At 51.4% G+C, this 20944-nt stretch overlaps 10 protein-coding genes across 10 annotated transcripts; 6 read left to right on the forward strand and 4 right to left on the reverse strand.

The window, feature by feature from the left end:
• Positions 1-1151: 1151 nt before the first annotated feature.
• On the forward strand, positions 1152-2239 carry BROUX77_007500 (uncharacterized protein; the record flags this gene model as incomplete). Its single annotated transcript, XM_073752602.1, has 4 exons — positions 1152-1163; positions 1629-1895; positions 1978-2107; positions 2169-2239. 4 exons carry the CDS (start codon positions 1152-1154, stop codon positions 2237-2239), a joined length of 480 nt encoding a protein of 159 aa, XP_073601793.1.
• Positions 2240-3372: 1133 nt separating this feature from the next.
• On the forward strand, positions 3373-4584 carry BROUX77_007501 (uncharacterized protein; the record flags this gene model as incomplete). The annotated part of the gene is made up of 4 exons (XM_073752603.1): positions 3373-3483; positions 3558-3771; positions 3832-4188; positions 4262-4584. The coding sequence occupies 4 exons, from the start codon at positions 3373-3375 to the stop codon at positions 4582-4584; spliced, it is 1005 nt and encodes a 334-aa protein (XP_073601794.1).
• Positions 4585-4869: 285 nt separating this feature from the next.
• On the forward strand, positions 4870-5896 carry BROUX77_007502 (uncharacterized protein; the record flags this gene model as incomplete). The annotated part of the gene is made up of 4 exons (XM_073752604.1): positions 4870-4882; positions 5211-5217; positions 5410-5701; positions 5810-5896. The coding sequence occupies 4 exons, from the start codon at positions 4870-4872 to the stop codon at positions 5894-5896; spliced, it is 399 nt and encodes a 132-aa protein (XP_073601795.1).
• A 645-nt stretch (positions 5897-6541) lies between these two features.
• BROUX77_007503 (uncharacterized protein) lies at positions 6542-7634 on the forward strand (the record flags this gene model as incomplete). The annotated part of the gene is made up of 3 exons (XM_073752605.1): positions 6542-6586; positions 6730-7150; positions 7228-7634. 3 exons carry the CDS (start codon positions 6542-6544, stop codon positions 7632-7634), a joined length of 873 nt encoding a protein of 290 aa, XP_073601796.1.
• Positions 7635-7871: 237 nt separating this feature from the next.
• Positions 7872-8639, reverse strand: BROUX77_007504 (uncharacterized protein; the record flags this gene model as incomplete). The annotated part of the gene is made up of 3 exons (XM_073752606.1): positions 7872-8164; positions 8275-8320; positions 8397-8639. The coding sequence occupies 3 exons, from the start codon at positions 8637-8639 to the stop codon at positions 7872-7874; spliced, it is 582 nt and encodes a 193-aa protein (XP_073601797.1).
• A 733-nt stretch (positions 8640-9372) lies between these two features.
• BROUX77_007505 (uncharacterized protein) lies at positions 9373-11268 on the reverse strand (the record flags this gene model as incomplete). The annotated part of the gene is made up of 5 exons (XM_073752607.1): positions 9373-9408; positions 9472-9755; positions 9831-10795; positions 10858-11008; positions 11106-11268. The coding sequence occupies 5 exons, from the start codon at positions 11266-11268 to the stop codon at positions 9373-9375; spliced, it is 1599 nt and encodes a 532-aa protein (XP_073601798.1).
• Positions 11269-15199: 3931 nt separating this feature from the next.
• BROUX77_007506 (uncharacterized protein) lies at positions 15200-16609 on the reverse strand (the record flags this gene model as incomplete). Its single annotated transcript, XM_073752609.1, has 3 exons — positions 15200-16115; positions 16172-16422; positions 16538-16609. 3 exons carry the CDS (start codon positions 16607-16609, stop codon positions 15200-15202), a joined length of 1239 nt encoding a protein of 412 aa, XP_073601799.1.
• Positions 16610-17001: 392 nt separating this feature from the next.
• On the forward strand, positions 17002-18387 carry BROUX77_007507 (uncharacterized protein; the record flags this gene model as incomplete). Its single annotated transcript, XM_073752610.1, has 1 exon — positions 17002-18387. The coding sequence occupies one exon, from the start codon at positions 17002-17004 to the stop codon at positions 18385-18387; it is 1386 nt and encodes a 461-aa protein (XP_073601800.1).
• Positions 18388-18826: 439 nt separating this feature from the next.
• On the forward strand, positions 18827-19513 carry BROUX77_007508 (uncharacterized protein; the record flags this gene model as incomplete). The annotated part of the gene is made up of 3 exons (XM_073752611.1): positions 18827-18973; positions 19160-19360; positions 19418-19513. The coding sequence occupies 3 exons, from the start codon at positions 18827-18829 to the stop codon at positions 19511-19513; spliced, it is 444 nt and encodes a 147-aa protein (XP_073601801.1).
• Positions 19514-20057: 544 nt separating this feature from the next.
• BROUX77_007509 (uncharacterized protein) lies at positions 20058-20939 on the reverse strand (the record flags this gene model as incomplete). Its single annotated transcript, XM_073752612.1, has 1 exon — positions 20058-20939. One exon carries the CDS (start codon positions 20937-20939, stop codon positions 20058-20060), a length of 882 nt encoding a protein of 293 aa, XP_073601802.1.
• Between the last annotated feature and the right edge of the window lie 5 nt (positions 20940-20944).

A 20944-nucleotide genomic window follows, 5' to 3' on the forward strand; every position in this document is an offset into this window, starting at 1 on the left:
GGTTCAGGACAGCGCAGAGGGCTAAGAGAAATAACAGGTTGAGAGTGAAGGGCGGCTTTGATTCACAAAGCTCGTCAACTCGGTAATGTCCAGTTGGCGCATTCTAGGAGCTCACACCTGTCCGCCCTGTTGGCAGCCAATCATAAGCCGGCGATGGTCGCGCATTGAGACAGACAGCAGCTTACTAAGCTGGTGATAACCCTAGCAACTGCAGCATGGGTTATTTCAAACTCGTCTGGATTTCGTCAACGTACATGCATTCTCATGCACGTCTTCTCGGCCCTGATAATCTGTGGTGTGCCCCACAAATGTGATTTATGAAAAGCACCCGTATGCATAACCAACTAACATAGAACACAAATCAACCGCACAACCAGTTTACCACGGGTGCGAGGCCAGCCGACATAATCGGCTCATTGAAAGCCATAGTTATACATTCTGATTCCTGTAGCTAACTCTGTACGTACAGACTGACAAAATCTTGAGATGGCCTGTCCTGCATTCTATCAAACCCCAGTCGTTTGGTGGCACAGTGCCGGTAGAATCCAACGCACACTTTCAGCTTGTACCGATTGCACTTGGGCCTGGGCTCTATTTATGCTTCCTTTGGTCGCGCCGTGCAATGGCATGGCGAGAGAGCAAATGGCTACGCAAGATATATTTGCCAGTTGTGTAATTGGCCCGCCAGAAGTGCTGGGAAAATCGAATGACTGCCGTTGTATTGGAGTGCACATTCTTTGCCGCCGTTGCGTTCTGGAGATCTCCTCTCGGCCAAGTGTTCTACTCCTCGGCGCCCTTTGGATACAGCGAGGGCGGCACTACAATCACTCGAACCTGTACGTGTACACAAGACAAAAAATCCACATGTAAATAGCAATGCAGACCGGTGCCATGTCCATGTTTTGCTGCTCACGTCGGCTGAAGCGAGGAACGACATCCAAGTCCACGGCAAGAAAAGTTTTGCCCCTCGACTAGCAGGAAAAAAAAAGCTACATTTGTGCACAGTGTGCACTGTTTGATTTTTTTTCGTCCTTCATAAGTCACCCCGCCCATCTTCCCCTCCCTTAAATAAATTTCCTTCTTCATCTTCATCTTTTTTCTCTTCTTTCTCTTTCTCTTCGCTCCTTAGGTCCAATCACCCAAATCTCACCATGTCTGAAGATGTAAGTTGTTGTCACTACTCTACAAATACACTCCGAGATATTGTCCTCTCTCTCCATGTCTTGCCCGAGGCATCTCTGCCCTCCGTCTCCGCTGGCCGACTGGCTGCAGTGATTTGCTTTTCTTTCCACCGACGTGGGCCCCGCAGATCATGGCGGGATGGCTATCCATTGTTGCTCAAACACAAGACTTGCTGCCAAGGTGATTTTTGGCATGTTCCCGCCAATGTTGCTGAATATGGGGATGGGCGTACAATGAGATTTCCACAGGTTTTGGCCAATCCAATGCGACTGCTCGGTGTCCTCTCCAAGAGAGGGGGCGTACAAAGGCCTGTTGGGGTCGCGCGAAGGAGAATGTGTGGATATCAAGACAACAACATGTTGTTAGCCCAGCCTCACGTTCTCTGTCCAAACCTTTACTATCGACAATGTGGCTAGATCGCTAACATGTGCTCTTCAACCTAACAGCACGATACCAACTTCGAGTCCGCCGATGCCGGCGCTTCGACCACCTTCCCCATGCAGTGCTCTGCTCTGCGGAAGAACGGTCACGTCGTCATCAAGGGTCGTCCCTGCAAGATCGTCGACATGTCCACCTCCAAGACTGGCAAGCACGGTCATGCCAAGGTCCATCTGGTTGCCATTGACATCTTCACTGGCAAGAAGCTTGAAGATCTCTGCCCCTCTACCCACAACATGGACGTCCCCAACGTCTCTCGCCGCGAGTTCCAGCTGGTAAGTCTTGTCCACTATTTCTCATCTTAACGGCTTATTGGTAGGCCAGTCAAGTCTCGTAATTCTAACAATTGACTTTTAGCTGGATATCTCCGACGACGACTTCCTGTCCCTGATGAGCGAGAACGGTGACATGAAGGATGATGTCAAGCTCCCCGACGGTGAGATTGGCAAGAAGATCCGTGACTTCTTTGATGACGGCAAGGACACCAGTAAGTTTAGCCAAATAAACCTCCCTGAATGGAATGTTCAAGTACTCACAATGTTTTACAGACGTCATTATCCTGGCTGCCATGGGTGAGGAGTGCGCCATTGATGCCAAGGAGGCCCCCCGCTCTGGTTAAGCAACTCCTTCAATTCAAAAAAGAAAATAACGAACCTTGGATTAACTAGCATGCTCTCTCCCGACTTTTTTTTTTCTTCGTGTGGTTAAGCCTGAAAAATGAGTGTGCTTTCATGTATATGCCAATGTCTCTGGGAGCGTAGAATATACTTGAATCGCCGGTTTGTTTAATAATAAATCAAGGAGGACAAAACCAGCATCATGGCGAACATCTGAGCGAGCATGTGCTCGCTCTCACCATCCACTAACCCTGGACCCTAAGAGACAAATATGTTGTACCACAACAAGATCAAAGTTTATGGACTAAATATTGACGTGACCATGTGCAAGTGAACAAGACCTGTGGAACATAATTTCAGAGTTGCTTGCAATGCACCATCTTTCGTGTACTTTAGTCTTTGTTTTTTTTTTTGAAATACCATTAGTTGAATCTGAAATCACAACTCACTGCAGTTTATTCCTCTCTCTACCTCCCTTCTTGAAATCAACTATTCAACGCCTGGTGTTACATGAGGAAAATTCTCCACACGAAACAGCCATAGTGCAAAAGCGAAAGTCTTGAGCCCCCTTCGGCCCATCTGAATTCTCATCGACAGCGAAATGGAGCGAGACAGCCGTGAACTTCAGCGTTTTCCTAAAGGGAGCGAGAGATGCTTGCGGTGTAGAGCAAAACGCTGGTATCAAGAAAACGGCCTACGGTTCTGCCAAAATGGACATCAGATCGAGGGCTACATTGAGTTTGGAGCAGAGGATGGGGACAAGGCCGGACTGACCAACTTCCATACCAGCAGGAAGGAAAAGGAAGTCCGGGAAGTTGAGACGAAGCGGCTGAAGGGAGCCAAAGGACGCGATCTTTATCTAGAGTGTCTACAGTATTTGCTTCGAAACCAAGTCCTCTGGCTTGTCACTGAAAAGAAGCACAAACCAGAGCTGGAGGGCATTGTGCAAGACCTTTGGGACCTGCGAATCAGAGGATGTCCGTCATTAGAAGTCTCGACTGATGTTGAGAGGGAAGATGTTCTATTCTCCAGTTCGCAGCCGGCGGCGTTAGAAGACGAGCTGGAGCTGGGTACGCCGACCAGAGCTGTGGCCTGGGCTGCTGGCCCTGATCAAAAATGGGCGGTCCCTGTGTTGATGGAAACACTGGGAATATGTTACCTCGGCTGTTTGCTGCTCAGAGCGCCAACCAAGATTGGCGACATCTTTGAATGGGCGAGAAAAAATGAGCTCCCCTATGTTCGTGCTGTAGGTATCAACCTCAACGTATTGTTTGGCCGATTCTGCGTCTTTGACACCATTATTCTAACATGGTCTTTTAGCATGAACTCATTCCTAAGAGCCTCACGGAAAGGTTACCTCAACCGTACCCCAGAATGCTGAAACTGCCAATCCGTGTTCCTATACAGGGCAATCAACTACACGCCACTATTCTCAGACTTGAGTTGTCATATGACCTCAACTATTCATTAAAGTACCCGCCCCTCAATTACCATCTCCTTGCTTTGGACTACACACAGAATCTTGGGCTGCCAGGTTAGTCATAAGGCACTTACACAGTATCTCAAGATGTCATGTTCTAACTAAACGATACAGTCGAGGCGGTGACTCTGGTGAAGCAATTCACTGCTTTTCTCCAAATAACATATAGCCTGCCTACAACAAAAAGTCGGATTCGACTTATTGACCAACCGGAAGTACAACTTATATCGCTCATTGTTGCGATTACTAAACATTTCTTTCCCTTCACGGGAACAAGCGGAATACAAAGTCGACCTGGTTATCTTCCAACCATAGATTGGGCAGTCTGGGCCAAACACATGAAATCCCACCAGGATGAAACGTCTGGAGTAGAGGATTACACTGCGATATCCGGCGAGGACATTGTATCCATGACGCAGGAGGAAGAGGAAAGGTTTCTTGAGCATGTGCTCGTCTTTTCCAAGGCCGACGGTAAGTCAATTGACATATCACGTTACAAGCCGCACTGAATCTGCAGTTCACTAACTCCCTCTTCCGTGTTTAGATGAAGAGAACCGGCTCATCAATTTCTTCCCATTTACAAGGGCAGAGAAATATAAGCCCATAGAGAAAGTTAAGACGAACTCTAGCAAGCTTTCAGAAGCAACTGTGATACAGGCAAAAGGGGTCACATATACTGGAGATACAGAGCCGGTAGCTGTTCCATATTTCTCTGTCTCAGATAGGACAGTCGACGACCTGTCAGAAGAAGCAAGACTGTTTTACAAGCTTGCAGCGGCTCAGAGTGGCCTCGATGTCCAGACGCTTATAAGGGCTGTGGACATGGTCGAAACGCAGATACAGAGTGCTGAGAGACAGCGGAAGTAACATCTTGAGCCTACTGGATGATTGATGACATACGGATAGTATTTGACAACAGCTAATGAGAAATGAAACGAAATGTAGAGCGAGCATTCACTCTGGCCATCTATTTATGCCACCTATGGACGAAGTGCCCATGGCATCTCACAGATTCGTGATTGCGAAACATGAGCGCCCCAACTTTATGTGATACGAGCCTGTATGGCAGGTCAGTCAATTCATTCCTTCAATCAAGACAACTAAGCGGACCACTTTTTCCGGTCGGTGTCTTTCACACTGTGTCCTGCCAAAATGTGGGCCATTTGTATGGAGACATCGCACAAGAATGGATAAAGTTGTATGAGAGCACGTCAAAAATTCGATCTTTTGGTGGGGTCACGTGAGAGGAGGGTTTTTCAAAATCGCACCTCGGAATTGACCTGTACTGTTAGTCTCGACCCCACCCACTTGGGTTCATTGCATGAATCTCCTGGTTGTTGAACCTTTCCTTTCTTCCAGCTAAGAGAGCATCGTACCGTCACCAAATACCGGCAAGAGTAAGTACACACAGCATGATATGGAGCTCACGATGAACTCTTGAATCGCCAAACATGATTGACGACCTTTTTTGCTAACATGCTCGCGACCTACAGTGCAGATGTAAGCCCTCTCTCTCCCCGACGTTTTGTGTGCCATATGAATCTCGAAGAATACGAAGGACTCCCTAAACGACAAAAACGCACATTTTCCGACGACTTTCTCGAGACATCGTCAACAATGATCAAAAAAACTTCCGTCCAACTTGTGCAGCAACTCGCCCGGCAGCCCAGGATGCTAACAACAACGCAACAGTTTCGTCAAGACCCTGACGGGTAAGACCATTACCCTGGAGGTCGAGTCCTCGGACACGATCGACAACGTCAAGTCCAAGATTCAGGACAAGGAGGGCATTCCCCCGGACCAGCAGCGCCTGATCTTCGCTGGCAAGCAGCTCGAGGATGGCCGCACCCTGTCCGACTACAACATCCAGAAGGAATCTACCCTCCACCTGGTCCTGCGTCTGCGTGGTGGTATCATTGAGCCCTCGCTGAAGGCTCTGGCCTCCAAGTTCAACTGCGACAAGATGATTTGCCGCAAGTGCTACGTATGTTTTTTTTTTTCTTCTCGCCCTCTTTGAGTTATCCTTGCAGTTGATATGGTGCGCTGCGCCTGTGACTTTGGCCAGTCATGCTAACCCCCGTGTCTTCGATAGGCCCGCCTTCCTCCCCGTGCCACCAACTGCCGTAAGCGGAAGTGCGGCCACACCAACCAGCTGCGCCCCAAGAAGAAGCTCAAATAGACGATGCGCGCAAAGAACTGGTTGTGTCAAAAAGGAAATGTGGCGTCAGGGATCCTGCATTTTGGTTGGCAGCATGGCGTAAGAATTGTTCATGTTTGCCCAGCCCTTTATGATAACATAACGGAAGAACAAAAAAAATTCAGCGACTTGCTTTCCCATATGCGCGCCGTGGTCATGATGTGAATGTGATAATGGCCGAGGCCGTACAGTAGAGGAGCCGATGGGCTCTGCCAGCCACCGGAGATGTAGCACCGTTGCAACGGGTCGATGCGGCGTAATCAACTGCCGCTTTCTCAGACAAGGCCGCTAGAGTTAAAGTGAGCCTGCTTGGCTGGGTCTTTTGTCATGTGTAACCTGCAGCAGGACTCTGGTTAATCCTCGGCTAAATGCCCCAGCAAGGGTTGCTGCTACGTTTCGCGACGAGCTTAGAACCTCTCACTGTAGCCCCAAAGCACGACGACGAGCTCCAGCTTAGCCACGAGGTCTTGTTCCTTTTTGCTTTGCCATTGTCCTCGACATTTTGTTTCCCTCTTTCGCTTCCTGCAACTCGCCGTCGTGTCCCGCGACGTTTTTTTTTTGCCTTTCCCGTCGTTGTTTATTTCCTCTGGGGTTTCTAGCCACTAGCCAAGCTGGTCTTGCTTCAAAATGTCGGGCTCAGGATACGATGCTGTGGTCGATGTGGATGACGATGTACGTGAGACGAGAGCTTGGCGTGAGGATGGACGCAGCCTCTTTGCTTGATGTTTTTTTTTCCTCCTTTTATTTCTGTTCTTTTTCTTGGATTGTTTTCTTTCCCCGCCGCTAACATCCCCTCGCTGACCGCCGCTGCACAGGGCGATCTCGGCCGCACCGACCTCCAAGACGACCTCGAATTCCACAGCTCGACCTTTGACGAGTCGGCGGGCACCGGCGCGGGCCGGCGCGGCAAGGGCTCGTCGGGCGGCAGCCTACTGCCGCCGCCAGCGACGGCGTCGTCGGCTGCGGGCGCCGCCGGCCAGAAGCACATGCTGTGGTCGATGGGGTTTTACGCGCAGTTCTTCGACGTCGATACCTCGGCCGTGCTGGACCGCTGCTTTGCTGCGCTGTACCCGCGCGCCAACTTCCTCGATGTGCTCGAGGGAAACCCCGACTTGTACGGCCCGTTTTGGATTGCGACCACGGTCGTGCTGATTCTCTTCCTGGGCGGCACGATTAGCGAGTATCGGTCGCTTAACCATGGCGATGAGTTCGTGTACAACTTCAAACTACTCAGCGGTGTGTTGCAGACTCTGGCGCTGGCGCTGTTTCGCGCTTTCTTCTGCTCTTGTACTAACATGGCTACTCTCTACTAGGCGCCGCCGGCCTGATCTACGGATACACCCTGCTCGTTCCCGTCGTGCTTTTTGGAGCGCTGCGGTATTTCGGCAGCGAATCAGCGAACCTGCTCGAGTGCTGGGCGCTGTACGGCTACGGCAACCTCATCTGGATCCCCGTGGCGCTCATCAGCTGGTCGCCCATTGACATTCTGAACTGGGCGTTTGTCGGCCTCGGATGCGCCATGTCGGTCATGTTCCTCGTGCGCAACCTGTACCCCGTGCTCACGGCAACAGACCGCAAGACCAGCCAGATCCTCTTGATTGCCATTGTCGTGCTGCACTTGGCGCTGTCGCTGACCATCAAGTTCTTGTTCTTTGCCCACAAGAGCCCGCTCCATGATCCGGCCAAGGATGGCGATAAGCCGTCGTTTTTGGCTCTATAAAGGTGAACCCTTTCCCTCTTTCGCTTGGTGAGCGTGGGTCTGGACTTGGTTTGGTTTGTGTTTCTGGAGAACACGCCCGGTAGCATGCATGAACGGTAGAGATGCCCGCCGCGGAGCGGCTTCTATCGTATTTACTCTTGTCTTTCTTTATCTCGAAACGAATATGCATTTTTTCCTTGACCCTCCAAGTCTGCCAAAATAAAAACATAGTGTCTCTCTCACCGTAGTCTCTCCCTCTCAATCAAACGAATGCGTGACATCCCCCCCCTTGGCAGCCCAATCCACCCAGCTCCCAGGATACTCGGCCGTGCGCCACCCGGCATCCCGCGCCATGCGCGCCGCCGCATGGCTGCGCACGCCCGCCTTACAGAAGAACAGCAGCGTCTTGTCGCGCGCCGGCCGCTCAAAGCCAAAGCGGTCCTCAAAGTCCTCGTCGTGGATCTGGAAGCTGTCGGGCGCCGAGGCGATGGGGATGTTGACGGCGCTCGGGATCGTGCCCGTCTGCACGAGCTCGCCGCGCTCGCGGGCGTCTACGCGCACCGCCATCTAGTTAGCCTGGGTCGCTGTCGCTGTGTCTGCGTGAACTCGTCCAGCCAACGAACTCCCCGAATCCCGCACGCAAGTGGATGGATGGCCTTACCGACAATGACATACTCCTCCGGCTGCTCCTTTACCAGCTTCTGCATCTATACCACCCAGCCCACCCCGCACCGTTAGCACCCCGCTCTCCCAGGCCCCTCTCGCGCCCGCCAACGCACGCACCTTTTCAAAATCAAACACTTCCACGTCCTCCACGCCGCCCGCGGCCGTCGAATACCGCATGCCACCGCCCACCTGCGCGCGCACACCCAGCGCAGCCGGCGCGCTCAACGTGCACTGTCGAGCCATGCGCGACGCGGAAGCCAAGGCCATGCGCGGGGCGGTAAACGCCACCAAGGCAGAGACGCCGAGGAGCGTGCGGCGTCGGGCCACGGAAGAGGTTGCTCGGAACATAGACGCGGACATGGCGGGTTTGATGTCTTGGTATCTCTGTATGGAAGAATAAGAATGGTGTTGTAGCTGCTGGACCATTTGCGATCGTCACGTTCGTCGAGTCAGGGCGGGTGGGTCACTTCGATAAAGAGCATTACCTCATCAGTTCGGGCAGGAAGTTAGGGTCTACGACAGGGTCATGCTGCTTATTTTCATACAGACACCAATCCGGGGTCTGACCAAATTCTAACCCTGTATATCACGTCAACTCGTGTTCAGGATGGAATGCATTCAGTTAGTATTAAGAACAATAAAACCATGGATATTTGAGCACGAAAAAGGAACCGCAACAAAACACTACAGTGTGTATCATAAGCCAATGAAATCGTCCCACCAAGAAGAAGAAGAAGAAAAAAGATAGAGGCAAACCAAGAAAACTCCAAAGACCCCCGGGCTCTTGCTTGGTATCATGCCCGTCAACTGCAAAGAAAAGAATCATGTAAGCAGATACACTGTTGCCCAAACGCTCTTTAAGAGATGCCGCACCAACAGCTTCGCGGTAAAAGTTACCAAAGTTGCTGGAAAGAACTGTTTTCCAACGGTGTAGTGCCTCGTCGCAGCCCAGAAAACTCCATTGCGCCAACCCAACTAAACAAGAACAAATCAAGAATCAAAAGTAACCCGAGACAAAGCTTCAGGTCATAACTATGCTTTCACTTCCAGCCTGAGGGATACGTTACGAAAACGACAAGAAAGACTAGAAAAATCAAGCCCTTTCAGTGAAAGTGAGCGGGCAGTCATCCTGGAAGATATGACTGTTAGTCTTATGGGCTTGCCTGCGTACATCGACCGAAGAATGACTTACAGCTGGAAAGATGGTGGCAAATACTTTAATTTCCTCAGAGCGCGGGGTGGCATGGTGAGTCCAGTCCAATTCCATGGATGCTTTACCAATCATCAGTGCTAGGTTATGCTGGGCGTAAATCTGGCCTAGGCAGTAGTGTGGACCGGTGCCAAACACAAGGTAGTTTTTGGCACCCTTGACTTCAGCATCGCCAGTGTAGTAGCGGTCGGGGTTGAACGTGTCAGGGTCTTCGTATATCTCGGGATCGCGAAGGGCCATGTAAGTTGTGGGGATAATCATTGCACCTACAAGATAAACAAAGGTAAGTAAGCAGCGTAACAGACTATGAATTTTTGGCATAGCGAAATATAGCAACTTACCTTTGGGGACAGTGTATGTATCGGTAATGGGGAAAGGCTTCTTGGCTAGATAAGGGACCATCAAGACAGGAGGGCGATAGCGCAGCAACTCTCGAACAACGGCTCGCGTGTATGTCAGTGACTCAAGTTGATCCATGTTGAGAGGCGCATGGATATCACCAGAGCGGACTCTGATGTTTTCCTCGCGGACACGATCAAGCACATCGGGTCTCTGTGCCATGATTTGAAAAAGCCAAGTCGCGGCGCTTGTAGTAGCATCTTGAGAGGCAAAAAGAAAAGTGAAGATAGTTTGGGCAATTTCATAGTCGGTAAAGTTGCGCAGAAGAGGAGTAGGCTTTTCAAGACCGTCACTGTCACCATTTTCATTGGCTTCACGCCAGCGGTTGGAGTCCAAAATGCTCTTGACCCAACCATCGAGAATTGACGTCACTTCTCCACCGGCCGCCATCCGCACTTTGGATTTCGCAGCGCACTTGGCGAATTCAGCCAGGACCATATCGGCAGCTTTCTTGCCGTACCAGGTCTTGGTGTAAGGGATAATGACGGGGAAGTTGACCAGCTCAAGGGCAGCAGTAATGAGATAGTAGTCGTCGGCAATCTTTTGAATGGCTTCGTCCGAGATGTAATATCCAACGAATGTGCGCAGCGAAACAGCACACATCAGTTCACGAAAGTGAGGCATAAAAGGTGTGGGGGCTCCGCCGTTCTTCTTGGTGATGTCGATAAACTTCTTCATGTAGACATTGTAAACTTCCTCCTGGCCAGGCAGATACGATTCGAGAGCCTTGCGTGTGAATAGGCCATTTAGACCCTTGCGATATTCCACGTGGGCACGTCCGTCAAGGAAAACCCAGTTTGTAGACCCAAGAAGCTTATGGGCAACATCAACGACGCAAGGTTTGACATAAGCAGGCGAGTTGAAAACTTTGCGGGCCATATCACGAGTGGAAGCGATGACGACAAACCTAGAATTGGTGATATGGAGTGGTTAGCCTTTGGCAATGCAAAAGGTGCTGGCCAAGCTTACTTGTGGAAAACAGAGACACAGCTCAACGGACCACTGAGCCACTTGGCATAGTATTGTTCGAATTTAGGGTCAACCGATTCCAGAAAAGGCCCAATAAAGGGCATTTTGAATGAAGGACCAGCGATGGAGCCTTTGTTGAGCAGATAACTGACTAGAGAACAACATTCAAGTTAGAGCCAAATAGCTTCGATCCTGACGGAGCCCAGAGGATCCTAGTTTGACATTGTACGGGCTTTGTGTGAACGAACCTTGGTCATATACCACTAACAAGGCCACGGCGGTGATGATGGTAGCCCAGACGGAAATGTTGGTGACGGTATCAACAACATAGTCCAATGGGCGGGGGATGACGACTGATCCGTACCTGGAGCTAGCCAGCACGGATGCAATTATAGTAGCATTTGAAGCCATCGTGTGTAGTTGCGATTAGCACTAAAGGCGTGTTATGTCCAACAAATATACAGTCGACAACTGGGAAAGAAGACAAGTGAGGATGTTAGAAAAGAGAGCCAATGACGACAGTGAAGAAGACCGGCGAGGGTGCATGAAATTTATGGCACAAGCATGTCTTTGTCCGGGGCAGGAGTATTTGTATACATGAATCAACAGATGACCAATGTACAAGTATGCGCGCGCTTGTGAGTGCTCAGAGCGCTGACTCCAAGAATCGGAGGATGAATGGCGGAAACGGCGGAGCAGGGGCGGAAAAGCAAGGAAGACGAGGAGGGGAAAGAGGGGCACGGAGGAGAGGAGAGGAGCCGCGGGGCAATGATGATGCTTGGACATGGGAAATAAGAGTGACGAATAGCTAGCCAGCCAGCCAGTTTTGGCCAGGCCAAGCTTTCTCACAGGTCTTGTTCTGACATCGGAGCCCGCGGATGGCGGCCTGGCAAAGGTCTTGGAAGAAGGATGGAAAAAGACAGCTTGAATGGGCCAAGCTAAGACACGCCCAATTCGGACGGGTACTTGACTTGTACTTGTGCGATGCAGACGGAAACCGACAGAAGCCCAGGCAAAACATGGCGCCGTGGAAGCGAGTATTTTTTGGTTGCCGACGTACCTTTGAAGCCAGCAACAGAGCAGCAACGCTGGGCTCTGGCTGTAGGAGTTGCAGAGGGAAGCTTGCGGCGTGGTGGTGATGCGAGGCGGTTGAGGTTGAAGGCCGGCCGGAGGGGCAGCGCGAGATTCTTAGTCAGCAGGAGAGCCGCAGCGTTCAGAGACGAGAATGCCAGAGGCAAGAAGATGGAAAGAGAGTGGAAGAGAGAGACGCGACAAAAAAGGAAGAAGCAGCGTGCTTTTGAAGTCGTGGCCATCATAGCTCGCAGTTACCGTGTGAGTCGTAAACGGAAGGTCCGCGGACTAGGAAGCAAAGAAAGGCAAGATCCATACGCGATGAGAGGCTCCAGGGCAGGTACAAAGTCCACCCCGCACTTGTACCCTCTTCCGTGGGTTTGTATGGCCAGGTGACATGGGAGACTAGGTGAGGGGGGGAGAGTGAAGTCTGCCGCTGTCTCGGGTATTTCTTTTTATTTTTTTCTGCTTCTAGATTGTTTTTGTGAGATTATGCTACGAGTTCCAGTTGGCCGAACTCGAAACAAGAAACTCAAGGCCCGTCGCATCCATGGGCGCATTCGCTGACTCTGTGGGTGCTGCATTCATTCTGAGAGCAGGTGTGCTTGTTTGCACCTGTACAGCCAAGTAGGTAGCTACGTATTTATGTATGTACATAAATGCGTACATGCTGAACCAAGGTCTCAGACTTTGCTGACCCAGTAGCTGCCTGCCGGTCCGCAACAGGCAGGGGCCTCGGGAAGGTGTGTGTGGTCAGTTAGTTACTTGGTTATAACTAGTTAGTTGTAGACTACTGGGAAGCTGTGTCGTTTGCGCCTGACCAACTGGGTGTTTGGAGGTCCTTTTTCCTTCTTTTCGTACGATTTGGATGGGAAGGTGGTTCACATGTCGGCCAAACTAGGTAGGAGCACAGGATGTAAGTTCGTAACTAGTAGTTGCAGTTGCACGTTGCACCGGTGGGATTTGCGTCCCCATCCCATACCTTCCCTTTTCTTTTCCCTGCCTTCCCTCCACTTCTTTGTCACATCACGTCACGAAAACCCCACTTTTGACTTGCCAAGCTTTGTTCTGATGGCTGCGCCGTCCGTGCGCCGCTTTGAGCGGAATGTCTATTCTTAACTCACTTATAACACAACCTCCACGGTGAACGGAAGATGGGCAGAAGAGTGTTGCACCGGACACAGAGACTGCGGAAATCGACATTTAGCAAGCCAATATCCAGCTGACATCAGCCTGCTCCTCTGCCCACGTCCACGTCCACGTCCACGTTGGGAGGCCCCGCTGCGGCCAGGCCTCGAGGGCAGCCCCCGGTCCGCCCAGGCCCCAACGGTGCTTTCATCCCAGCCCAAGGGTCCAGTATATGACTCGGCTAGCGACTACAAATACCACCTGTAGCTGCTGGTACCTACGTACTCGTATCTTTGGCCTGGATCTCAGTCTCGGGGCCCGGCTTCGACCCAGCCAATACAGCTGCATGCTGGCACTTCGAGTGGCAGCTGGTGTCTCTCCCCGCTCGCGCAGTAAATACAAGCATGTCTAGCCAGCACAAAAACCAGAAACCTTGGTATCGTGACTGGCCACCGCTGCAACTTTGTCCAGCCCGTGTCTTCCCGACGCTGGCGTAAAAGTCCGGTCCAATGTCTCCCTTTGATTCGCCCGCATATCCTTTCTGCATTATATCTACGCGACCCAAAAGATGCAGAAAAAAGTCCCTCTCCTAGCCCATTGGCTACAGGCTCAAGGTAGGAGAAACCAAGGTGTCAACGTAAAATCGCCTGACAAGGCTTCCGAGTTTCCGAGATCAAGCCTCGACCAGGAGCCCGGCTGGCTCTCACTGGAACTTAGAGCTAGTATAGTGCTCTAGCCAGTCTTCAGGCCGGTGCCGTTCCGGGAGTCGCCAAAATGGTCTCATACTCTCATCATGACGTCAAGAAGCCAAGCACGTTATGCCGCGCAAAAAGGCCAGCTACCCAAAACGCCAAGATGGCGTCTCCTCGGCTTCCGGCCGGTAATAGCATTGCACCCTTTGGATAGGATTGGGACTTGAGTCACGCCGAGCCACGGTGTGCAGCCAAACAAAAAGAGACGAAAGCCCATTGCAGCGAAGGTCCGGGTCAGGCTTGAAGAAAACGTGACATGTAACTCGGCCTGGAAGTGTTATAAGCACACGGAGAGACATCTTCACTAACAAATCCGGGTACATTAACCTCTACACCCCCTCCCTAGGTACACACGTCTTCTAACCAACTGCTTGTGTGAAAAGAAAAAAAAGAAAAATAAAGTCTACTGCTGCACATCTTTATCCGACATGCGCCGCACGTCCATCCCGCTGCGACTGTCGCGGCATGTGACACTTGATCCGGGCTTGGCTTGACAGCTTGTCTTGCTCCACCGTTTTGCTCCAGAAAGCCCAGCACACACAAAAGAAAAGAAACATCCAAGGCGCTTGGGTAAATTTTAAATCACATCATCCCTGTCTAAGCGGCCTTGTCGCTCTTCTCCCAAACTTCCGCGAGTCCCGAGAGAAAAAACATCATTCTAAACCTCGCCGCTCCTCCACTTTTAAAGTGCGGGCGGGTCAGGTGAGGTGGAGTCAAGTGGGGTCCTCCGTTCGTACTCCCTGGTCCCACTTCGGCGAGACGAAAAACCCGCTATAACCCTAACGGTGCACCCAGGTCTTGTCAGATGACAAGAATACTCCGATAGGCGGGTCGGGACTTGTACAAATGAGAGTCACTCAACTGAAACATTGGCTGCATCCGTGCCTCTAGGTCCAAATATCGAGCAATACAAAACGTTCTAAGGCCTAGTACACTGTGCCTAGCCAAGGTAGGCGGCTGGTCTTGACTGACATGGGCGTGTCTTGAATGTCCAGCCCCAGCTCTGCATTCACTGCCTGGTGTAACTGCCCACGAGTCTTGTGTAACTAGCAAGACCCAGGAAGCTCGACAAGGTATCTCTCCGTCCCTCGATGTCCATAACTATTGCATAGGGTTCTACATTCATGCCCCAATGGATTCATGCACATTTGTTGCAGGTTCATTCAACACCTTCTTGCTTTCACTCCAGGGAATATCCGCTTCAGATACTTTGTGTTAAACCAAGACCAGACACTTCCAGAGACTTGCTTAAGACACGTGCAACATTACAACCAAGTGATGCAATTATAGTTCTTGTCTCCTAGCGGGTATCTTTGTAAATTACAGTTTCTACTACCTGTACCCTGTCTTGCCTTCGAAGCAACCGTCTTGCGATCATGCCATCGTGTAACTTATTCAATCAAGTTGACGCCAACCCCAAGTAGAGCGTTGACCGCCCATGATGGGTATTTGGACTTGTCCCCGTCATACAAGTCGGAGAAAAAGCGCTTGATGAGCGCTGGGAAGCAGTCGTCAATGATGGACTTGCGCACTTCAGCCATGAGGTTAAGCTGATAGTGGACGTTATGTATTGTGAGCAAATGTGCTGCGGTAGTCTCCCTGGAAGCGTTGTGGTGGATATAAGCACGCGTGATGCCAAGCCCGCCGTCAGCCTTTGGCCGACAGCACAGACATGTGCAGCCATCCTCAATAGGCCCAAAATCGGTCATGAACTTGGCGACTTTGAGATTCTGCACACCATGTTTGGTAATAGCGTTGCCAAAGCGCGCTGTTCGCGTCGGCCACACACAGTCAAACATATCTGCACCCAGGGCCACCGAGACCACAAGGTCTTCGGGATAGCCAATGCCCATGACATAGCGTGGCTTGAGCTCTGGTAGAAGAGCAGTGCAAGTGGCCACCACCTTGCAATAGTCCTCCTTGGCCTCACCTCCGCTTAGGCCACCGATGGCGATTCCAGGTGTATCTCGAGCCAGCATCTCACGGCAGCATTCCTTGCGCATCTCAGTGTCCAGGCCACCCTGGATTATGCAGAACAGATTTTGCGTCGATGGATTTTTATGTGCAGCAATGCACCGATCCAACCAGCGGACACTGCGCTCCATTGCTTCCCGCATGCGGGCTTCGTCGGTTGAGGTAGTGACAATGACATCATCCAGCTGCATCATGATATCACTGCCGATGCTGTTTTGAAGGCTCATCGAGTGCTCTGGAGTTAACAGCATGGGTGAGCCATCGTGAGGGCTAAGGAAACGTACACCTTCCTCAGTAACCTTGGCAAGTTTGAGTAGACTGACCATCTGAAAGCTAGGCAAAAGTTAGAATTAAGGCACCGTCAAGAGAAGTGACAAGAAAAGACATACCCTCCGCTATCAGTCAGAATGTTGTGGTCCCAGCCTTGGAGCTTATGGGCACCGCCGACTTTATCCAGCACCTCCTGGCCTGGCTTTAGACCAAGATGGTACGTATTATTCAGACACAGTCTGCAGCCCGTCTCTTCTAACTGTTCGGGCGTGATACCCTTGAGTGAAGCCTGGGTAGCGACAGGCATGAAAATGGGAAGTTGGACAGAGCCATGGGGAAGGGTGAGAATGGACGCACGTGCTCTCGTGGTCTGCCCGCCACGGGAACAACTGTTAGCAAAGGGCGCACTTCCAATCGAGACGCACGCAGGACGCATACAGTACGCCAAAGGCCAAGAGACCTTGGGATTAACGGATTTTACATACAGAGCAACGAGCAATCTTTTCAAACTGAAGCGCCGCCGACGTGTAAATATTTGAAGTTGTGGATGCTGCCATTTTGCGTACTGCCTGCATCCTATGAGCGGCAATATTCCTGTCCGCTGAGAGATTAAGCGCGTGATGGAGTGAGTGAAGCAAATTCAACTTCCCCTTTGTCTTATTCCGCTAAAAAGTTCAAGTCGGCGATGAAGTCTATTTTTGTTTGGCACAGGCCAGCCTGCGTGGTGGGGCAATCATGCACTTTGGCTGTTCGGCCAGCCAGCCAATCAGAGCCCGCAATCAGCCTTTTCGGGCCAAAATTTCCCTTCGCCCCAGCACAAGCATCATCGGACTCCAAGTCCAACCTTCAAAGAGCTGTCGCGACAGCTTGGCCCGCAACCCACCGCCAACCGGCCCTAGCCTCTCCTGATATCTTATCGATCGCATCTTCTCGCCGCTCTCCCTTCGCAATGGTAACGGTGCGAGTCTCTCCTGGCGCGCGGCTGCTGCGGACCTCCCGCATGTTCTCCCTGCCAAAGGCCCTTCCTGTTGCTACCGACTCCGCAGCCAATGTCTACGCCACCCCGACCACCGCGACGACTCCGTATCCGACGTCTCAGGCCATTTCGTCGCCCCTCAGCTCGCGTGCCAAGGGTGATTGGGGCTTGAAGCGCCCCCTGCCGCTCAAGACAACTCTAAACACCACCACCCCGATGATCCGCGTCAAGGCCATCGACGCCGTTGAAAAGATTACCGACTTCAGCTCGGCTGCCGACCATGGCCTTACGCTTCAAAAGTTTCACGAGCTTGGACTTGCATTGACCATGCCTGTCTCCCACGTCCAGCGCGGCCAGTCTGGAAAGGTGTCCGTCTTTGAAGAGGACTACGATTTCACCGACATCCATGAGAGGTCAAGCGAAGTCAGCCACAAGAGATGGAAGTTCAAGGGCCCGTGGCTGGGTGGCATGACCGAAGGACAGTTCAAAAAGTATCTGGCTAGTCTGAGACACCGCAAGCCCGAGTTCCGTGAGTTTCTACGCGGTAAGCTGGCTGCCGAGGTCACTCAGAAAGAAGCTCGCGAGGCAGTGGAAAACGGCGAGGGCAAGGCCCCTTTACCAAAGACTGCCAAAGACATCGCCGATGAGACTCTCAACGAATACATGCTCCACCTTCGCGACGATAGCGCACGCTTCAAGGTTTACTCATACGTGAGCGAGTTCCTCGACCTGGCTCCTATCGCGCCCCCTGACCAGGGCAACACTGAAACCCATGCAGTGATGAGACCGGCCAGCCCCTACGCCAATGAGGGACCGCCCAAGTGCCACCCTTCTGCCGGTCTGTCATATCTCAGAAGCTCGCAGTACCTCGCCAACCACCCGCTATACGGCCCGCAAAAGCACCGTCTCGCTCGTGCTAGAATTCTCACTCCCTGGAAAGGCTTCGAGGTGGCTAGACTCGGTGTCGGTGGTGTTGTCACTGACATTCCTCTCGGCCAAAACCACTTCAATCTCAAAACCCCGTCCAAGGTTGAAACCCAAATGTCCAATGTTCCTGGCATTCTTAATTTCAACCCCGAGATTGTCGGTGGTGCCAAGGTTCACGTTAATCCCAAGATGGCTCGGATCGACTCCCAGGGCAGAATTATCTTGACTGTTGATGAAAGTCAACCCGAGTCTAACTTGGTCTATGAAGAGCTCCATGGACGGAGAAAGCTCTACATGAGAGACCCCAAAGAAGCGGCAGAGGAGAGAAAGGCGGCAGAGTCTCTGCCAACTCCAGTCAGAAGACCGAAAAAGCTATATTCGTACCAGTCTAATGTTGTAGGAAGTGCTCAGAGCTACGGTCTCGGTCAATGATGCGAGAGGGAGTGAAGGACGGGCGTATCAACAGCCAGAGTCATTTGTTTGAATACTGGTTTTCATAACTTGAGAGAGTCTCATGTGGCTGATATTCATGTAAGATAGAATATATTCATGTATAATTATGATTGCAGTGAAACATTCTGCCATGAATCAAGCTATATGGTCTGGCAAGTCCGGTGACACAGCGAATAGAACGCTAATGCTTTCTGTGTAACTCGAGTACACAGTGTTAATATAGGTTTCAAAACTGTCCCCCCACATTTACCCTCACGTGATACCCATAGGGCTTGCGCGCACCAATTTCTTTTTGAATCGAGGGCCCACTTTCGAAAAATAGCTTGGCCATAGCAAAATACTGGCAGTTGAATTTGTTGTTCCCCCTTTTGTTTCTCTGGTCTTTCAAATCCAAGCCAACCATCACAAATTCGTCAAAATGGGTCGCGTTCGCACTAAGACTGTCAAGAAGTCCTCCAAGGTCATCATTGAGCGGTACTACCCCCGCCTGACCCTGGACTTCGAGACCAACAAGCGTATCTGCGATGAGATCGCTATCATCGCCTCCAAGCGCCTCCGCAACAAGGTTCGTGACAGCCAACCCGAGTTCCATATCCAGAACACCAATCACCAAACCAAGACAACGAGAACCAACGAAATTGTTCACCATGTGGGCAATGGAGTTTTTTTTTCTTTCTTTTTCGCGTCCGGCCTCTGATCGTGTGGCTGCCATTGTGACCAAGAACTAGGTTCTAACCAAGACTTCATTTAGATTGCCGGCTACACCACCCACCTGATGAAGCGTATCCAGCGCGGCCCCGTCCGTGGTATCTCCTTCAAGCTGCAGGAGGAGGAGCGTGAGCGCAAGGACCAGTACGTCCCTGAGGTCTCTGCTCTGGACTTCACCCAGAACTCCGAGAACGGCCAGCTGGATGTTGATGGCGAGACCAAGGACCTGCTGAAGTCTCTGGGCGTAAGTCAACACCACATCACCTCTCGCATTAGAAAAAATCTAACCAATCTTCAACAGTTCGACTCCATCCCCGTCAACGTCATCAACGTCGCTCAGGTTCAGGCTAACGACCGTGGCAACCGCCGCTTCGGTGACCGCCCCCGCCGCGACTAAATATTCCGTCGATATTTTTTTTCAAAGCGAATTGGGAAATCGGTTTCACGACTGGCTCGGATAACAAAAATGGGATTTTGACTTACTGCAAAGCGTCAAAGGGGGACCGGTAGTGAGTACACACTTAGATCGTCTTATCAACAGAACGGATCTTAACCCCCACAAGGTGTCGCTGATTCCTGAGACCTTGCGTCTCTTGATGATGCTTGATTGCCAATTTCTTTTCTCTTCCCCAGAAATGGGGTTATGCTGCTGGGCTCACCTGCACTCTACTCTACCAGAGCACCATGGACGTCAATCTTTTTTGGATAGGTAGATGTTCATATGGCTCTGGTGCTAAGAGACGTGTCTTGGTGCAGACCATGTTGCTCTGCTCTTTTGGGCGGTGGTAACAAATGTTGAGCTGGAGGATGAACAAACTTGGTTCACTCCAAATGCTCTTCTAGTCAGCAAGGTGACATGTGTTATTCTTGTGTGCATGTTTTATTTTCCTCTTGCAATAACGAATTGGGTATTGTGACTGCAAAAGAAATGTAGATTGTAATTACTGGAGAGCTGTTGATTGCCCTGTACGCGGCTTGTATCCATCAACCAATAAGTGGCCATCACCATCCTGATCGGCGGCTGATTCAGAGTCTGGAGGGGCCGGCTCTTTGACTTCATCTTTGGCATTGATAAGAACAGGAACTCGAGTAGTGGCATCTCCGAAACGACCACTCTCTCCACGCTCGTGAGCCAGGTCCTTGAGGTTTAGGGCTCTAGTTCGCTCTTCATCGAGCTTTAGCTTGTCCATTTCTGACGTTACGCCGTTCAGGGACTCTATGTTGGCCTGGCCCTCATTGAGAAGATCAATGGACAGTATAGAGCTACCGGCACGTTCCCATACAGCAGTCTCGTTCAGCTGAATCTTGACGTAGAGGGCGCGGCGGGCGCAGTCTGTTGAGCACCATTTTTCAATGTCTGCCTTGGGTACAATATTGAAGTCTTTGCGGCTTGTGTTGACAATCTTCCACTCGCCGGTACCGGCAACCTTGATGCGCGGGTTGGGACAGAGAGCGTAGCCGCAGAGGCCGTTGTGGTTGCGCTCTTCTATTAAATCGTCGTAGTCGCTGGGCTGGAACAGGCGAATGCGGGCCTTGAAGTCCTGGATGTCTGAGGCCGACGGGCACTTTGGCGTGTACTTGGGCCCGCGGACAAGAGGGAACTCGGAGAGGGCGACGATGCTGTCAAGGACCTGGGCTTCGATTTCTTTGCGCATCTGGATTGTCTGGGCATGTTTGATGGCGACTTCGCGAGCGTGGCGCTCGCGTTCTAGCCTCAGCTGGTTGGCATTGGGGGCGTCGTCGTCGTCGTCGAGAATTTTGGAGGATTTGAGAATGCTCTTGAGCTTGGAAGCTGTGACGTTGGATGAGAAGTTGGGGTTCATTGTGG

Source organism: Berkeleyomyces rouxiae (assembly GCF_048999995.1).
Source record: "Berkeleyomyces rouxiae strain 22BRR77 chromosome Unknown BrBRR77_ptg000012l, whole genome shotgun sequence".
NCBI classification, from domain to species: Eukaryota; Fungi; Ascomycota; class Sordariomycetes; order Microascales; family Ceratocystidaceae; genus Berkeleyomyces; species Berkeleyomyces rouxiae.